The following is a 16,653-nucleotide window of genomic DNA, read 5'->3' as shown; positions in this document are numbered from 1 at the left end:
TCGGTGCACGAAACAGCTGCTTATCTCGTCTCCTTTTAAGGCCTCGTTTCATTTAAGACAACTTTCCTCTGATTGGCTGCTCCTCGTAAACAGAAGATTTAAAAGGAGCCGAGTCTGTAAATGCCCACAGCAAAAGTGACACGAGGAGACTTTAACTAGCAGTCCTTTTATTTCATTTCAAACATGAACAACATGGACTACACACACAGTCCAGCATCAGTGGAAGTTATATAAGAGTACTTGAAGAAGAAAATCATAGTTTTTCACTGTTTCACTCCAGCGTATCAAAAACAAAGCGTATAGTCAGAAAAATATTGAATTACAAAACTCAAAAAAGCAAAGTGTTTTCCTCCTAAGCCTGGGCTGCAGGACTAGCTCAAAGTTCTAGAGTCTAAAGGTTTACACAGTAAGAGGAAGAGAGAAAAGGATAGCAAAAAGGAGACTCCAAAACCCGAGTCGAGAATAGAAAAATAAAGCTTTGTTTCGCCTAAAGGTTGCTGTTTGCCTCATCAACACGCTCAGCAGGCTGACTACAGCAAAGGACACGACCGGCTAACACAAACTCTACTCGCAGTAATACGGGATTATATAGTTTCAGTATGGCTTCTCAGTTACAGACACAGACAAAATATACACGGACAATATTTTTATAGTGCCACAAACGACCTGCTTGGGCCTTAAAAGCATCTGGAACTGTTCGGTGTAAGCAGTCAGAATAAGCACGATAAAGGTGAGTGTTTGTGCTCCTCGCCAAGCACTGAAAGGTCACATGCTTCGTGACGGGCTTCGGTTCATTAAAGGGGCATCTGCTTAAATGTAAACTCCTTCAGCTAAGCTCTGGCTGTGTTTATTAGGGGTGCAACGATACTCGTATCGATATTGAACCGTTCGATACAGTGCTTCTGGTTTGGTACTCATATGTATCGAACAATACAAAATGTTTAATTTATTTTATAAACTTTCCTTCTGACGATGCTGTCTGTGTTGAGCGCTCAGTGAATCTGCGTTCGACTACTCTGCCTAGGCTGCACTGTCGAGCGCAGATCCACTGAGCGCAGGGCAAGCTAGCAAGACAGAAGCTAAGCTCGTTGCAACATGGCAAATTGAACCTCCCCCACCCTCATTCAGATCTGGCCTTTGGAACTATTTTGGTTTTCATGTGACGTATGACCCTGAAGGTAAGCGAGTCATGGACTAAAGTAAAACAGTATGTTGGATGTGCCACGCAATGCTCAATTACATGGGTGGGAACTAGTGTGTTAGCGCAGTTAGCTCGTTAACATGTTGGCCGTCCAGCCCCACGTACGGGGCGATCCGCGGTAGCTCGTTAACGGAGATTTGCCGTGTTGTGGCGTTAACGTCATTTCAGATTAACGCTGACAGCACTAGTGGGAACACAACGAATATGACTGCACATTTACTCCGACAGCATCCTAGTGCAAAGACAAGTGGAAGCAGACAAAAACAACAAGCACGCATGCTACAAACTTTACCCGAGTCATTTAGACAGCCGTTAGCACAGGATTCTCCTTATGGGGACCTGATATGTTTAATATGCTGCTGAGAATATAGCCCAGAAGAAGCGTATAGTAGAGCTTTTATTTTGAAAGAGCCATTTCTCTGTAATAAACTCTCTTTTCCAAAGATGAGTGATTTCTCCATCAGATTTATTTTTTATTACTTTGTTGTTTCAGCAACATTAAATTTAAAAACTGTACTTTTGAGTTAAAATATATATTTATAATTTTAATAAATGACAAATTAAAAAGGCACGAACATTTTTTGTATTGAAAAAATATCGAACCGTGACACCAAAGTATCGAACCGAACCGTGAATTTTGTGTATCATTGCACCCCTAGTGTTTATGCAAGTGGAGTGGGTTTTAAAAAAAAAAAGAAAAAAAAGAAATCTAGCTTTGAGGTTAGTTGTGAGTGAATATTTCCCAAATCCTGTCCAGCTAGCCCTAAAGTGATGCTGTGGCCTGGGTAGCATGGTTCCCCTGTTACAGTAGGTCTGGTTAAGGCAGCTGTGCGTCGAGCCTCATGTCGAACCACAGTCGTTATGGTTACCTGTGGTCCTGCAGCCGCGTATTTAAGATAAGATAAGATAAGATAGAACTTTATTAATCCCTCGGGTGGGTTCCTCTGGGAAATTCGACTTCCAAAAAGCACAGCAACGACCGAAGTTACAGTTACAGAATTTACACCAGTACACGATGACAGTGACTCAGTACAAACTTCCTGCAATAGTTGACGTCCTTCTTAAGCAGTGCAGTCACAATGTTATGTCCCTCTAAACCAGTCCGTGCTTTAAAACAGTGTCTGTGTGCAATGGCACGCTCCCCTGCGCCGTGCCCCCCTACACCAGTGCATAATCAAACTGACCCCTCTCTAGCCCCTCCTTGTGGTCAGTCCAGGATGATGCAGGCATGCGGCTGTAGGGGTCCAGAAGGATCCTGAAGCATCTGACCAGCAGGAAGACTAAGAAGAGCATGAGGAGGCCTACAAAGGCCAAAGCGGTACGCTGCTCCGTGTCCACCCCGACCAAGGCCAGAGGAGGGCTGCTGCTGCCGCCGCCATGATTGCCGGTGAGGGAGGAGCTGGCTGGGGACAGCAGCAACTCGTAGTCAAGCGTGGGCACATCGTTCATCCTCCACGGGGCCCGAAGACAGGGCTTACACACTGACTGGATGGTTGGTGTGTTGGGTGGAGGTGCGGAGAAGGAAGGGAAGGCGTTCATTTAGGAAATGTTGAAAGTTTTTAATATTGCAGACCCTGTTTATTTATTTTTAAAAGAATAGTTACCGAGCGAGGACCGCAGAGCGTTTGTCTACGATGAGCGCAGTCCCATGGTCGCCACTTTATTGGATCAAATGTAGGCCAGTCAAAGTGACATGACCCAGACAGCTTTGACTCTCATGTGTTCTGACAGTGTGTCAAACACACACACTTTTCAATTAATAAGGACTATTTTTTGTGTAACACATTTGCCTAAAAAGTCTAATGACGCTCAGCCGTTCCTATTTCAGCGCCTGCCCTCCGGCGCTCATGTTTTTAGTGTATTTATCGGAGCCACGCCAGCTCTCATTCTCACTCCGTCTCACAGAGCAGACAGGACGTGACACCGCCTCCCGCTAACGCAAACGTCACTGATGGCGGTCAAGGTCAGCGTGCTCTAAGGGAGTTAAGAGCGCTGATGGACTTCTAACACCAAGTTGGGTTCAGCTGTTTCAGCGCGCGTCTCCGTGTTGTGACGCTAAAGTGAAACGCAGACACGAGCGGCGCACTATTAAAGCGCCTGCAGAGGCCGGCAGCCCGGTGTGCGTGCGCCTGTGTGGGCACATGTGTGGCTGTTGGTATGGAGCTAATCAGATTGGGAGGTCAGCTGCTCAGTGGCCCTGAATATAAAACAATGCATAACCTTTCCTGAAGCTGTCTGCTAAATGCCAAGTTTTCCCTTCGACCGGCTGGAGCGTGATAAGTGGGTCAGAGCTGTCAAATGCTGAAGCCACTCCTTTCCGGCGCCTCCTTCTGGGGTGATCGCTTCAGAAAAACGCCCTTCTTGACAAGCAGAGAAGCAGCGAGAGGTAGAAAATGTTTATCTGATGCGTTAGGCTGTCGGTCACAGATGAAGAGTGTCTTCATCCAGATGCAGATTGGCAGAATCTTTTTATGGGCTCGTTCCACTCCTCGGCCGATACGAAGCGGGCCAAGCGTCGTGAGATTGTCCGGATTAAGCTGAGCAACCACTCCCACACCTGAAAGAAACACCAAAGAAAGCCACCTGGTTAGAACATTGCCCCTCGTCTCTATATGCCTAAAATCATGACATTCAAATTTGCACCAATAGGATGCACTGTTTTTAATGTGAAGCGTAACAAGAAGATGAAGTCATTTTCCCCACAATGTGATTATTACAACCCTGTGCTTAACAAGCAGCAGTGACAGTGATATAAACCATCTGTGAGGAGAACACAGCACCAGCATCCCGATAATGACTCTCAATTAGGACTCTGATTACGCTGCCATTACAGCCACATTAGCAGTAATGAATGCACGATTATAAACACCGATACCACGCTGCCTCGCCCGTATTTGTCGGTGCACTGTTACACCAGGACTTTCATTCACTCGCTCACTCAGGGGAAGACAATGTGCTGAGGAGCCTCATTAATAATCTAAAATCTCCTGCGGCCGACCAGGTTTCAAATAGTTGAGGAAAGATGATACGAAAGCATTTTTACCTGCTCACCTGTCTGATGGGTGGCGGCTACGCTATTTGCTTAAATAAACATGATACCAAGAGGAGGGGTCACATGTGGTCATAAGAGAGCAGTGGGTGGGAGAGATGGGTGAAAAAGAAGGACAATTGAAATTGTCATTTAAGGGAAATTAGTGCAGGGATTAAGAATTTTCATGATTCACAGCCGCCCTGCACAGAACATTATGGCTGCGTTAAAGAAGAAAAACAAGCGAGCGACTCGATGTACAGGGAGTCAAACAGGAGTGTAGGAGGAGCGAAAGATGGATGAACAGAGCAGGAGTTCCTGTGGCGAACAGGCAGCAGTACAGAGGAGAGGTTTGCTGGCACAGACTGGACTGACTCTCCTCTGCGTGACGATGGCAGAATGCCTTTGCCGTCCCTCTCTGTGTCCCGGGTTCAGTTTAAAGGTTTTCTATCTGCTGCTTCATCAGCCTGCTGCCCCAGACCGGCAGCAGGCTGTTCCTATTTCAGCACCTGCCCTCATGTTTTTAGTGTAAAAACATGAGCGCCGGGGCTAACCCTAACGTGCACATCCATGCGTGTACGAAACAGAGCTGCTGCGCACGTGCCGGCAGCTCCAGATGTTTGGCCTCTGAGTGACGTGATCAGCGAAAACCTTGAAACCGATTTCAAAGACGAGGACGATGTGAACGGACGGCGTCACACGTCTGAAACGCGGGAGAAGCTTTGAAACTGTTGCTACAGTTTTGTAAATGTTGGAACTGGTTTATAATCCTGACGCATGCTCGATCAACCAGGCGAGGAAATCCCCGAACGTTGATTCATCTGGACGTCTTCAGCGTTTCGTAGGAGAAAAGCTGCGTTCACAGACTCAATGTTTAACCTCTCAGTTTATTTGTGGCTCACTTATACAAACCACTTAACATACTTGGTGTATTTTGATACCACTCAGAGGTGGGGCTGTTGCACAGACTGCTGTCTAAACTGAAAAGACTCATTTCAAAGCTCTTGATGTCGCGGGTCAGTAGTTCTATAATGTATTTATAACGTACAGCATTTCTATCTAACATGCAGCAGCAGCAGATTTCCAGCAGCATGATGAACTTCAACCAGCACGACCAGCTGGAATACTCTCAAAGAAAATGATCATTTGCCTCGTAAACATGAAGCAATCATTTTGAGTAAAAGGTCACTGAAATATAGAAAATCAAAGGTTGATTCAGTCAAATAATTCATCTTTAAGGTAACTATGCTTGATTGATAAACATTCAGTTTACATCTAGTTGGATTGGATAAATTTCCATTTTACTTTGTTTACACGTAAATGTTTTTCAGTTTCTTAAAGTCAACATTTTGGGCTTAAACATGTTTTTGAGTGTAATTTATTGTTTGAAATAATTGGACAGCTGTTAGTAGAGACTGTAATTTTCATCATAAATATAATAACATGACCTGTTAATGACATAAATAACACGTTTTTGGTAGGAGGTCTTGGTAAAGCATATTGTAGCTTTTGTAGAAACGGGTGAGATCAAAGGTAAATGTAACAAGTTGCAATAAAATAGCAGACAAACATCAGACGTCCAATGAAAGTGAACTCTAATCCAGTAATGTACTTGTTACATTCTTATTTTTAGTAAGTGATAAAATTAAAATGTCATTAATAACATCAATGACTAAAGAATGTAGACAAACAGAAAACTGCTGCAGTTCCACTAATGGCCACTTGAGACTCTGAAAGCAAGTCAACCCCGACAGACTTTAACCAGCTAACATGACCAACATGTTCTGATGAGGTCAAAATATGTTTAGTGTCTCTGTAGCTTTCGTTTGCTGTAATAATAACTGTGCAGGGACATAACTCACTGCGACCTCTTTGAGCATTTTTCTACACAATAATCTGACACTTCCTGTATGGCAAACTGTACTGACAGTCTGGTCTGTGCTCAGTGTTAAACTGCAGCACTGTTTATCAGTCTGTTAGCACAGACCAGCAGGTATCAGCGCTGAAGCTATCCAGCAAGCTAACGTTAGCTGATAGCTTAGCATTCCAGGCTCTCATCCAAAGCTAGAAGCTTAATACCAAAGTGAAGACGTCACAGCAGCTGGACTCCTGCATGGAAAAAGTGCAACATACAACCACAAATACACACGTGTATCATTCTGCTGCAGTTTAGGTACATAAAAATATTATCGTGCATATTGTATATAGTACAAGTTACCTTTGTATTTCATTCATTTTTGCACTTTTGTTGTACCCCGTCTTTATTTATTTATTTATTTTAATTTTGCAATTTTTATTGGTTTCTAATAAATTTCTGATGGACTTTTTCTTCCTCGGCCTTGTGCTGCTGTAATTATTGAATTTACCCAGTGAAAGATTAATAAAGTCTATTTATCAAAGGCATGTAAAGTCTTATTTTAAACCTGCAACGTGCATGCATGTAACTTACAAATGTAACCTCTTCATCTGATTCTAATCACTCTAATTACTTGGTGAAAAAGAATTTAATAAAAACAATTTATTGTATTTGAAATAGTGAAATTTATCATACGTGGCTAATGTATATTGATTTATTCAAGCAATGAGCTGGACTGAAGAACCGTGAGTGTAAAACATACAGGATACAGAGAAGTCGATTTTTTTGGCCACATACTGTAGATAAGGTTTCACAGAGTGTGTGTGTGTGTGTGTGTGTGTGTGTGTGTGTGTGTGTGTGTGTGTGTGTGTGTGTGTGTGTGTGTGTGTGTGTGTGTGCGCGTGTAAGTCATTGGGAGGTAGAGGGAGGACAGAGAGATTGCTCAGCTTATTTTCCTCCTCGTTAAGTCTCACTCCCACCATCACACACGCGCGCACACGTCCATCAGCCTCGTCTCGCATTAGCTCTCGCCCACTCCATCTCTCCTCCAGGACACTTCCTCCAGGCAGTGACGAGACCCCTGAGATGAAGAGGAATGAAACGGACATTCGTCAGTCTTCGTCAAAAAGCCGTTAAACGCACACCTCTCACACAGACACACAAAGAGTGCACCAGCAAAAACAGACAGTGCAACAGTGGGCAGACTCTTGTTCTCTTTAGCACCACTCAGACGTACACAGCAGGCGTAGGATGAGGACACAGACAGACAGAGACACTAGGGGGAAATATTTACAGCAAAACTAGGACTCGTATAATACTTGGAGTATTAGGCGGCCACACAAATGGGGGTCTGTGTTAGTGTCTCCAGCCACCACATCATCAGCTCTCTCTGTATAATGTGGTGGTGAAGATAAAAGCAGGGGGCGATCGTGCTCAAGAGGTGGCAGTTCACCAGAAGGTTGCCGGTTCAAAGCCCGGCTCCGACAGTCTCAGTCCTTGTGTCCTTGGGCAAGACACTTCACCCGTTGCCTGCTGGTGGTGGTCAGAGGGCTCGGTGGCGCCAGTGTCCGGCAGCCTCGCCTCTGTCAGTGCGCCCCAGGGCGGCTGTGGCTACAATGTAGCTGCCATCACCAGTGTGTGAATGTGTGTGTGAATGTGTGGATGACTGGATGTGTAAAGTGCTTTGGGTCCTTAGGGACGAGTAAAGCGCTATATAAATACAGACCATTTACTGTAGATTATTCATCTAAATACTAAACAAAGACAAAAATAGTTACATTTTTATAAAAGGCGGCGAAGCAGCTGAATGCTGAACACAAGTACACGCTTAGTATCACGTAAGAATTCATCATAACTTTTCATATACTGATTATATTTTGGTCCATCTTTGGGCAGCAAAGGCAAACCTGCGGAGCCTTTCTGTAAAAATGAATTAGAAATGATATTTTCTTTGCCCTGTGGTCTCCATCATCTTTTGGCTGCCGCTCTCCGCCCACGATACCCACTCATGCAAATTTCACACCCAAACCCTGCATCGTCTTTTCAGCCAACACAAGTTGCACAGACCACAACCGTCCTACCGCTTCATGTACACAGATAGCCAGCCGTGCAAGGCTGTAAAGGTTCAGTGCAGAGACAGCCTTGATTTGTCATTATTTATAGCCCGAGTAAAGCCACTCTCTAAAAGTAATTAGACTTTAGAAACAAAGAGAAAGGGAGGAGAGGGAGCGAAAGCGAGAGATGGTAAATGTTCCCAGCCACAGCCTGCTGGGAATTGAATTAACCCTTTCCAATTTGCTACTTATGAAGATAAAGTGGACCTGAAGAAAAGGCAAAGGGCAGCTGCATGAGATCCACCAGCTCAGGTGGGCATCCCCACTACATCATCGGAGGAGTAATGCTGTTTCCAGGGCATCAGAAAAACATATCTGCCCATAAACTGCACACACATGCACGCATATATTCAAAGAGCTGGAGGCTCCTGCTGAAGCTCTTTGGTAGCACTGATGAGACACTGGTTTGGGGGACTTTCATATGTGCACGACTGTCTCGCTTCATTTGTCGCCTAAGGGAGTTGACAATTGGCTAATGAGGACAACAGGGACCGGGTCACCTTGCATTGTGTACAACAAACGTACTTCCAAAAATAAAAATAAAATAAAAATCCACCTTAACGATCTCAGAGGCGTCTGGCTTGAACCTGGAGTTCACAGCAGCTCCGGTCTCGTGTACATATGCAAGCATAAAAACATTTAATGACCCGCGCACGACTGTCTAACAGGTATTTTTAGCATTTAAACTGAGACAGCACCGAGCGTCTGTGCAGCCGTTGCACTTTTTACTCTTGGCCAGCAGATTGGCTGTCGGAACACTGGAATATTTAATTGGCCGACTTTATCACCATTACTGTAGCCACTGACTGTCTGCCAGCCCAATTATGACGGGCTGGCAGACAGTCAGTGGCTACAGTAATGGTGATAAAGTCGGCCAATTAAATATTCCAGTGTTCCGACAGCCATTCGTTCGGCTCCGTGGACACATTTGGATGAGAAGGTGTGTATGTGTGTGCGAGGACAGATATAACAACACAAAGTGAGAGCGAGCATCCTGTTCTTTTACTGAGTAGACATGCAAATGAGACAGCAGTGCACTCAAGACTGCTGACCTCTGAAAACAAAAAGGTAGATGCAAATAACAGAGAGCGCAACACACTTCATACTGAGGGACCCGTCAGTCCACAGAAACACATCCAGAGACGTGCTCCCACACAGACGTTTGGAGATCAGGCGCTTCTACAGGAAACTTTCTTGGTGACGGTTCACGTGAAACCTTTGATGTAGTGAACCAGGAGAAACAAGGGATGAAGAAACAGGCAAAGACAAATGGAGCTGTGCACAGACGAGGGAGCAAAGGGGCAAAAACAGGGCTTCTGTGATTCTCAACAGCAGCTGAACAAATCCATCTTCAAAGCTGCGATCTATCATTTTATCACAGCCCAGATGAGCACAAGTCTCGTTTCTCTATCAGCATATTTAGGCCTCAAGGTCACCCCTGCATCAACAGTGAAATAAAACAAGATTCTTCATCACTGTTGATTCGTTTTTTAATTTTAAAGACAGGCCTTCTGCTCTACATGAGCACAGCGAGGCTTAAATCCCCGAGAGACTCGTGTGCTGTACACTGACCTGCGTGTTACTCCAAAGAAAAGTGGGATCAAGTCTACTGACATTAGGGGGAGGGGCCTGCTGTGTACTTAGTGTCCAGCGTGCTGCGTCCTCTCGCCGGGATGTTCGTGTCACTCTTTCTGACAGCCTGAAGCTGCGTCTGACTGTCAACAGGGAATATTTTGAAGGATCCTGTGGCTCAGTGAAGGAACGGGACTGGAAGTCCTGCTGTGACCTGGATCCTTAACATTTAAACATTCATTGTGCAAGGCGTGCAGATGTGAGGCGTTAACCGATACACATTCACACCAAATCAAGCTCTACAGACATAAACTGTGCATATTTACTGATATGCCCATTATAGTCTACGTGTGCCGTCCACCTTTGACATGTTTCTTTGGATTAATATTGACAAAATCGTGCACAACAACCCGCAATATACATGTTTCATGGTCATAATGCAGATCCAACTCTGAGCTGTAACAATGGTATGTTATGGGCTCTACATAACTGTAGTTACTGTGACATCAACCACTGATTACTTCCTGTTTTAAAGCAGTGATTTAGTACTGGGGCTGGGCTATATCATACCGTTCACGGTGATACCGGTGTAATGTTGGGCAACCATAAGAAAATGAAATATGGCGATAGAATATGGGTAAAATGCGCATGCGCAGTGCCTTTGTTTACATAAGCACATGGCGGCAACGCAGAATGAGAAGAGCGAAAGCGGATCGTTGAATGAAACCAATGAACCAGAACTGGTTTGTAAAAGTGCTGCAGCTTCACTGGTGTGGAACTGGTTTAGCTTTCGTCCGTCAGATACACAACAAAGCACTATTTTTGGTAGCGCATGCTAGCGGGCCGTCGTTATTACCGTGTTGTTTGGAAAATACGGCGCACTTAAAATCAATCCTTTGATTTTTCTGAAAGTCGACAGAGCCCCTTATAATCCCGTGTGCCTTATGTCTGAACTCTGGTTGTGTTTACTGACCTCGAAACGATTTTATGTACACGGCGCTGGAAAATCTGTCAGATGTTTCAGTGCGACTTTGCTGAGCTACGAAGCCGCACCGCTTGATGGATTGTGGGAGCATTACGGCTACCGTAGGCGGAGCCTCGCGGAGTGATACGTACTGTGCTTCAACATAATATTACCGTACTGTGTGTGTATAAGCTCTTTTTAGGTTTTGTGGATATTATACATGGTTATGCTGAGGATATGTCGGCCAGTTTCCACTGGAAATGCCTTTTGGTTAAACTGTCAGCGAGGAGTTTGCATTTGCACTGTTACATTTTTATATAACTTTAGTGCAGATAAAACAGCTGCTTGTTTAAGTGAAAATACATTATTAGTGCAAAAACCCATCAAAGTTGTGGAGTTGTAAAGTATTTTGTCTCGTGTCAATTATATCGTCAGTTATATCGTTATCGCAAATTTTCAAATATATATCGTGATAAATATTTTTGGTCATATCGCCCTGCTCTATTTAGTACTGTGGTCAATGCTAGGTGATGTTGTTTCGGAGCTAGAGGAGACCATGCTCATAGAAGAGGTTAGTACCCGGCAGAGTTCTTGGACGGGTTGCCATTACAGTTAACTAATCAAGAAGCTGTATTATTTGTGATACAATCCAATTATAAATGCTGCAACAGAGACAAACGCCAAAAAACACAATCGAGAGCTGAAGTTCAGTGATGTGAATTAGCTGACGTCATGGTGGGCAGCAGCTAGCACCTACAGCCACCTTCACACACACTTATTACTCAAAGGTCCAATTCCTGCTAACTTACAATCCATCCAACCATCCATTGTCTTAACTGCTTATCCTACTCGGGGACATGTTGGGGCTGCAGCCTGTTGCTGTTGTCATCAGGCAAAACACAAGTTTAACAAAACATGCTCCATAGAAAAGTGAGGAAGGGAAAATCATCGATAAAGACCGAGACCGTCTATTCAATTTGATTTATCCAGCGCCACAACAACAGTCGCCTCAAGGTGCTTTATACTGTAAGGCTGACCCTACAATAATACATAGAGAGAAAAACCCAACAATCATATGACCCCCTATGAGCAAGCACTTTGGCGACAGTGGGAAGGAAAAACTCCCTTTTAACAGGAAGAAACCTCCAACAGAACCAGGCTCAGGGAGGGGCGGGGCCATCTGCTGTGATTGGTTGGGGTGAGAGAAGGAAGACAGGATAAAGACATGCTGTGGAAGAGAGACAGATGTTAATAACAGATATGATTCAATGCAGAGAGGTCTGTAGTGAGTGACGGAGGCGACTGAAGTCTAATGAGCTACACTGTAAATGTTTTTTATTTTTTCTCTATATGGGATTAACTACAAAATAAAGAAATTCTAGGCCGTGCAAGGCCTTATAAGTTATTTTGTAACACGGGACATACTGTACAGATGGTTTATGTACAATATATGTATAAATACCTTTAATGCATGAGGAAAACACCTTAAAAGTGAACACTTAGTAAATGCCACCGTTTTCAACTACAGTTTCTGAAAGCTGGACATATATACACCACTTTCCAGATTAGTGGGGATAAGCAGCTCTCCTTGTATTTTATGGACTGTTTCACTGGAGTTAATTCAATTTAAATATTAAAACGCAGCTCAAGAAATGTAAAATATCAGTGCTACAGGGAAGGAATAAAACAATAGGAAAATCATGAGATTTATTAGCTTAAAAATATATTCCCAACTTTCCGGTGTGTTCTTGTGTGCTAATAGAAAGCGTTACACAGACAGAGTTGAAATATTTGGCCATGATTTCAGAGCATAAAAGACCTTTGTTTGGATATTAAGAGCATTGCATGGTGTGTTCAGTGTTTTATTGCCCTCCTCCACTGCTAAATAAGGTTACTGTAAAATAAATGTCATAGAAAATATTAGCAGCTATAAAAGTATTACTAAAACCCCCCAGAAAGATTAAATGCACACACTCACAGAGTGAATTTTATTGGACCAAGTCGTGACTCTCTAAACTATAAATGTCATTTTTTCCTATTTATGAGACCTTTGGGGGTCGACTCAAAGCAAAGAGACTGCTGAGAACACGTCTACCTCACCGATGCAGGTGTGCTGACAGGACGCTCCTGTTCACCACCGCAGCTCTAATCAGGTCGAACCCATCCGTCCCACCAGTCAGTGTGAATAAATGTCAGCCCAATCATATCTGCCTAGATCCTATGTTTAATTCACAAATAACAGACATGAAACATTCACACAATGATGAGGATGAAAGGAGACCAGTTCACAAGTTTGAGCAGATCAGCAGTGGGTGGACAAAGGCTCGTGAGTGGGCTTCTTGAAACATTTTTTTATTAATTTAGAGAACGGATAAGAGGATGAGAGATAAGTCGAAGAACATACAGCAGCTCACCTTGAAAGACCTCAGAGAGAGAGCTGGTGGTGAAGTGAGGAGTGGTCAGACAAATGATGAGGAAAGAGAAAAGCAGGAAGGTGGCGGCGCTAATATCTGTGACTCAAGTCTGTAAGTTCACACAGAGCAGAGGTGTGTAGCTAACGGGGGGGGGGGGACATCTGCAGGTAAGAAATCTGAAGGAGGTGAAAGAGAAGCAAACAGATGAGATGGAAGGCGTGCGAGTGCATGTGAGGAGCAGTATGGAGATGTCAGCACTCTTAAAGCCAGAAGGCAGCACTTTCCTCCCATCACAGCCATTCTGTCAAGCCCACTGGGACAGAACAGAACCTGTGCCAGCCAGTCAGCCTGCCCAGGGTGACGGCCATATATTTTACATGCCCTGCCCACACGACACTTGCTCAGATCCAAGGTGGAAAAGGGCTGAGAGTCAGCATAAAGAAGGAAAAAGGCAAAAGCTTTCTCCCGGACAGTAAAAGGAAATGACCCTGAAAGTCAGAGTCCGGACGTAAAACAATGCTTTTCAGTCAACGAGGGAATAAAAACTAGCGGCCCCCACCCAACGCCGTGAGAGTAGAATATCAGGGTGAAATGTTCAGCAAATCTGGTCTGCCTTTAAGCCTCCCAAGCCTGGGGCAGAAGAAAGGACAGCTTCTGTGCACAGCGTGCATCATGAGCCATCGGCAGAGTCACTCCAGTAAGTGAACTGGTCTCCCTTTCTCTTTCCAGAGGAGTTAACAGAATCGTGTGGGGGAGTTTCTGTCAGTGCTTCGAGCTGAAGCAGAGCAAATAAATCCCAGAGTCAGATACAGAAGGCTGATAAGTTATGGGCTTGATGAATATTTGATGGCTGATCTTCAACGAGGAATCCAAGCCGGCCACGTCACTCTTACTGGTTAACGTTGAAGACCTACAGCGACTTTGCTGCATCTCCTCTGACACACAAGTCATTTCTACCTTCCTGCTGCAGAAGGGATGTTTATGCTCACTGGGCTGTGGTGCTACATGATGTACAGTCCAAATGAATCATGCTTAGTGTAACATACAGGTGATTCAGGTTCACGCGAAGAAGTCGTTTCAGGAGTGAAATTAAAACGATGCAGCAAAGACACGCGAGCGACTTTGTCTCCTTATTCGGCCGATTTTAAACGAGGGCCAAACAACGTAATAAAGCAGCCACCCTGGTGAGCAACAGAGAGTAAATGATGTCAAAGCTAATAACAGTGACACAGTGAGACATAACATGCTCCATGCTGTCGATCCTGACAGGCGAGGAAGACGGGCTTAAACCCACCTGGGTTCCCTCTTTTCTTTCCATCTCTCGATGTCATTACTCGATGACTGTGGCACTCAGCGTTACTACGCTGTGTTTTTATCTGAACTGGTAAGCTGAGAGTAGCCACAGACCATTACTTCACATTAACTTCTTCCTTTTTCTGTAAATTCCTCTTCATCCAAACTGAACGCTGTGTACAAACTCAACTCTTCCAGGTAAAAATCTTACGGTTTGCCTGCATATTTAGTCTGTATACAGGAGGAGAAAGCAATCCATGGCTCTCGATTGTCATGTTTGCCTTGCATGAAGGTGCCTTGGCTCGTCAATGTGCAAGCAAAACCACAGAAGAAGTCTAAAAGCTGCAGTGCAGCGAGATACCAATGGAGTATTTAAGAAAAACAAAACGTTTTTATGAAATATGTAACTATGCATTACAGCACGATGTCTGTCTGTACTTTAGACAGATGAAGCTGTACTTTGCCTCACTGATATGCAGCCGCCAGCACAGTGTAGACACCGGAGCGAGTCTTTTTATTGGTTCTATTTTAAGCCAAGACAATTAAATAGCTCTCTTTTTGGGGTATCACTTACATTTTAATCTGAAAGCTCCAACTGGTCTCCAAAGCACCGAACCTCTCTGCTCAGCAATCACCATCAGATACCCAAACTTGGATTCCTGATTACAGTTAGCGAGGCACGGTAAATTATTCAGCAGTTGTCACTGTAACAGGAGACAATATGGATGGAAGAAGCCAAGGAGGCTGTGGAGCATCCAATGGCTGACACAGATTTATACTTTGATAAGTTAACGATACGGTGCAGGACAGGCCAAAACCCAAACTGCACGATAGCTGCACAGAGCCGATCACAGTGTGCAGATGGATTTCAAATATACGAGCAAATTCAATTCACGATGAAACCAACGTCTATTTTTATTCTGACCAACGTTGAAATGACCCCAGTTCTGCCATTTGTGTAGGACGTATGCACCTGTGCCATCCTATTGTCCTACCTGATGCCCTGCAGGGCACTCAGAGAGCAGCAACAACAACAGCCCATTTCAGCAGGATAATTCAATCCGTAGTTCCTGAAGGTGGCCTGCACAGGGCTATGAGCAGAGAATGAATTCTGTCTTTCAAGAGGACAGTCAGAGTAATTTCATGGTACAGCGGGCCATAGCATGTTTTTTTTTTCAAGCATATCCAGGTGAGCAGGTCACGTGGTTACTGATCTAAGGTTACCTTCTTAAAACTGCAAAAACTAAACATTTTTACAACATTTCCAACAGATGAAACAATCAGACGATGATGGGAACGATGCAGCAGCGTCTGTGTTTTCAGTGTGGGTCGTCCGACCCTTCGATCTTCACCCCCATTTATTCCCAAACCTACAGGAGCATTTGCTGCTGCTCTCTGGCAGAAACACTGATCAGCTAATAGTGCTTTGGCAGGCTGGGGCTGAGCTCCAGGAGGACAGAGCAGAGAAAGTTTTGCCAAAAATGGCAAACGGATCGTCTGCGGACTTTTGAACTTGGAGCGACACGACGACACACGAAGGCGCCCCGCTGAACACTTGAGCTGTGATTACTTAAATGATCGCTGCCTGCCTGCTGTTTTTCAGTCGCAGTCATTACAGAGCTGCGTGCCCGCAGATCTCTGCCCGTCATACGACACCAACCTGATTCAGGTGCGCAGTACGTGCGTCCGCTGCGTCCAGACAGCTGCAGCTACAAACTTTAGGATGTGCTCGGCTCTCCTCCTCCTGCGCCTCCGCTTGTTCCTCCTTCTTCTGCTGCTGCTGCTGCTGAGAGTCGCTTTGCTCCGAGACACGACTGAAGGCAGGCAGCGACTCTCAAAGCTCCCCACCCACTCCGGCCTCCCGCAGGGCGAGCAGCCAATCACAAATGTGGTCTCGGCACAATAATACAAAGACGATTCTTACGCGAGACAACTTTGTCGTAAAGAAACACTTGAATGTGTCACGAGGAGAACATGAGAGCAAAGACCTGATCACTCAAACACAGCTTAGACCGACGCGGGCGGACGTGCAGGTGTGAAGGTCATTCTTTGTATGGACACTGATAAATATCAGTAATAAGTCGGTGTTTGTGTGCGCCTGTCAAATCACAAACCTCTCTGCTGCTTCCGCTAAAGGACCAATAGAAATGCTCAGCTGAGTATGGAAGTTATCAAGTGCCAAACTTTGTTTAAACTACTTGACTGAGATCGA

General features: G+C 44.6%; 1 protein-coding gene across 2 annotated transcripts; it reads right to left on the bottom strand.

Annotated features, from left to right (window-relative positions):
* Positions 1–147: 147 nt before the first annotated feature.
* Positions 148–16,224, bottom strand: ctxn1 (cortexin 1). Of its 2 annotated transcripts, none has more exons than XM_085448947.1 (2): positions 16,102–16,224; positions 148–3,758 (listed from the first exon to the last, which is right to left on the bottom strand). In XM_085448947.1, the coding sequence occupies exon 2, from the start codon at positions 2,738–2,740 to the stop codon at positions 2,360–2,362; it is 381 nt and encodes a 126-aa protein (XP_085305073.1). In that variant the 5' UTR covers positions 2,741–3,758; positions 16,102–16,224; the 3' UTR covers positions 148–2,359. The 2 variants fall into 2 exon arrangements, 1 of the variants encoding a protein (XP_085305073.1); XR_014918104.1 differs by lacking the exon at positions 148–3,758 and adding an exon at positions 7,033–7,165.
* Between the last annotated feature and the right edge of the window lie 429 nt (positions 16,225–16,653).

This window comes from Copadichromis virginalis, linkage group LG23 (assembly GCF_057382275.1).
Source record: "Copadichromis virginalis isolate Kocher_CV1m ecotype Utaka linkage group LG23, C_Virginalis_male_GT1.1, whole genome shotgun sequence".
Classification (NCBI taxonomy): domain Eukaryota; kingdom Metazoa; phylum Chordata; class Actinopteri; order Cichliformes; family Cichlidae; genus Copadichromis; species Copadichromis virginalis.
This window is presented reverse-complemented; position numbering and strand designations above follow the sequence as displayed.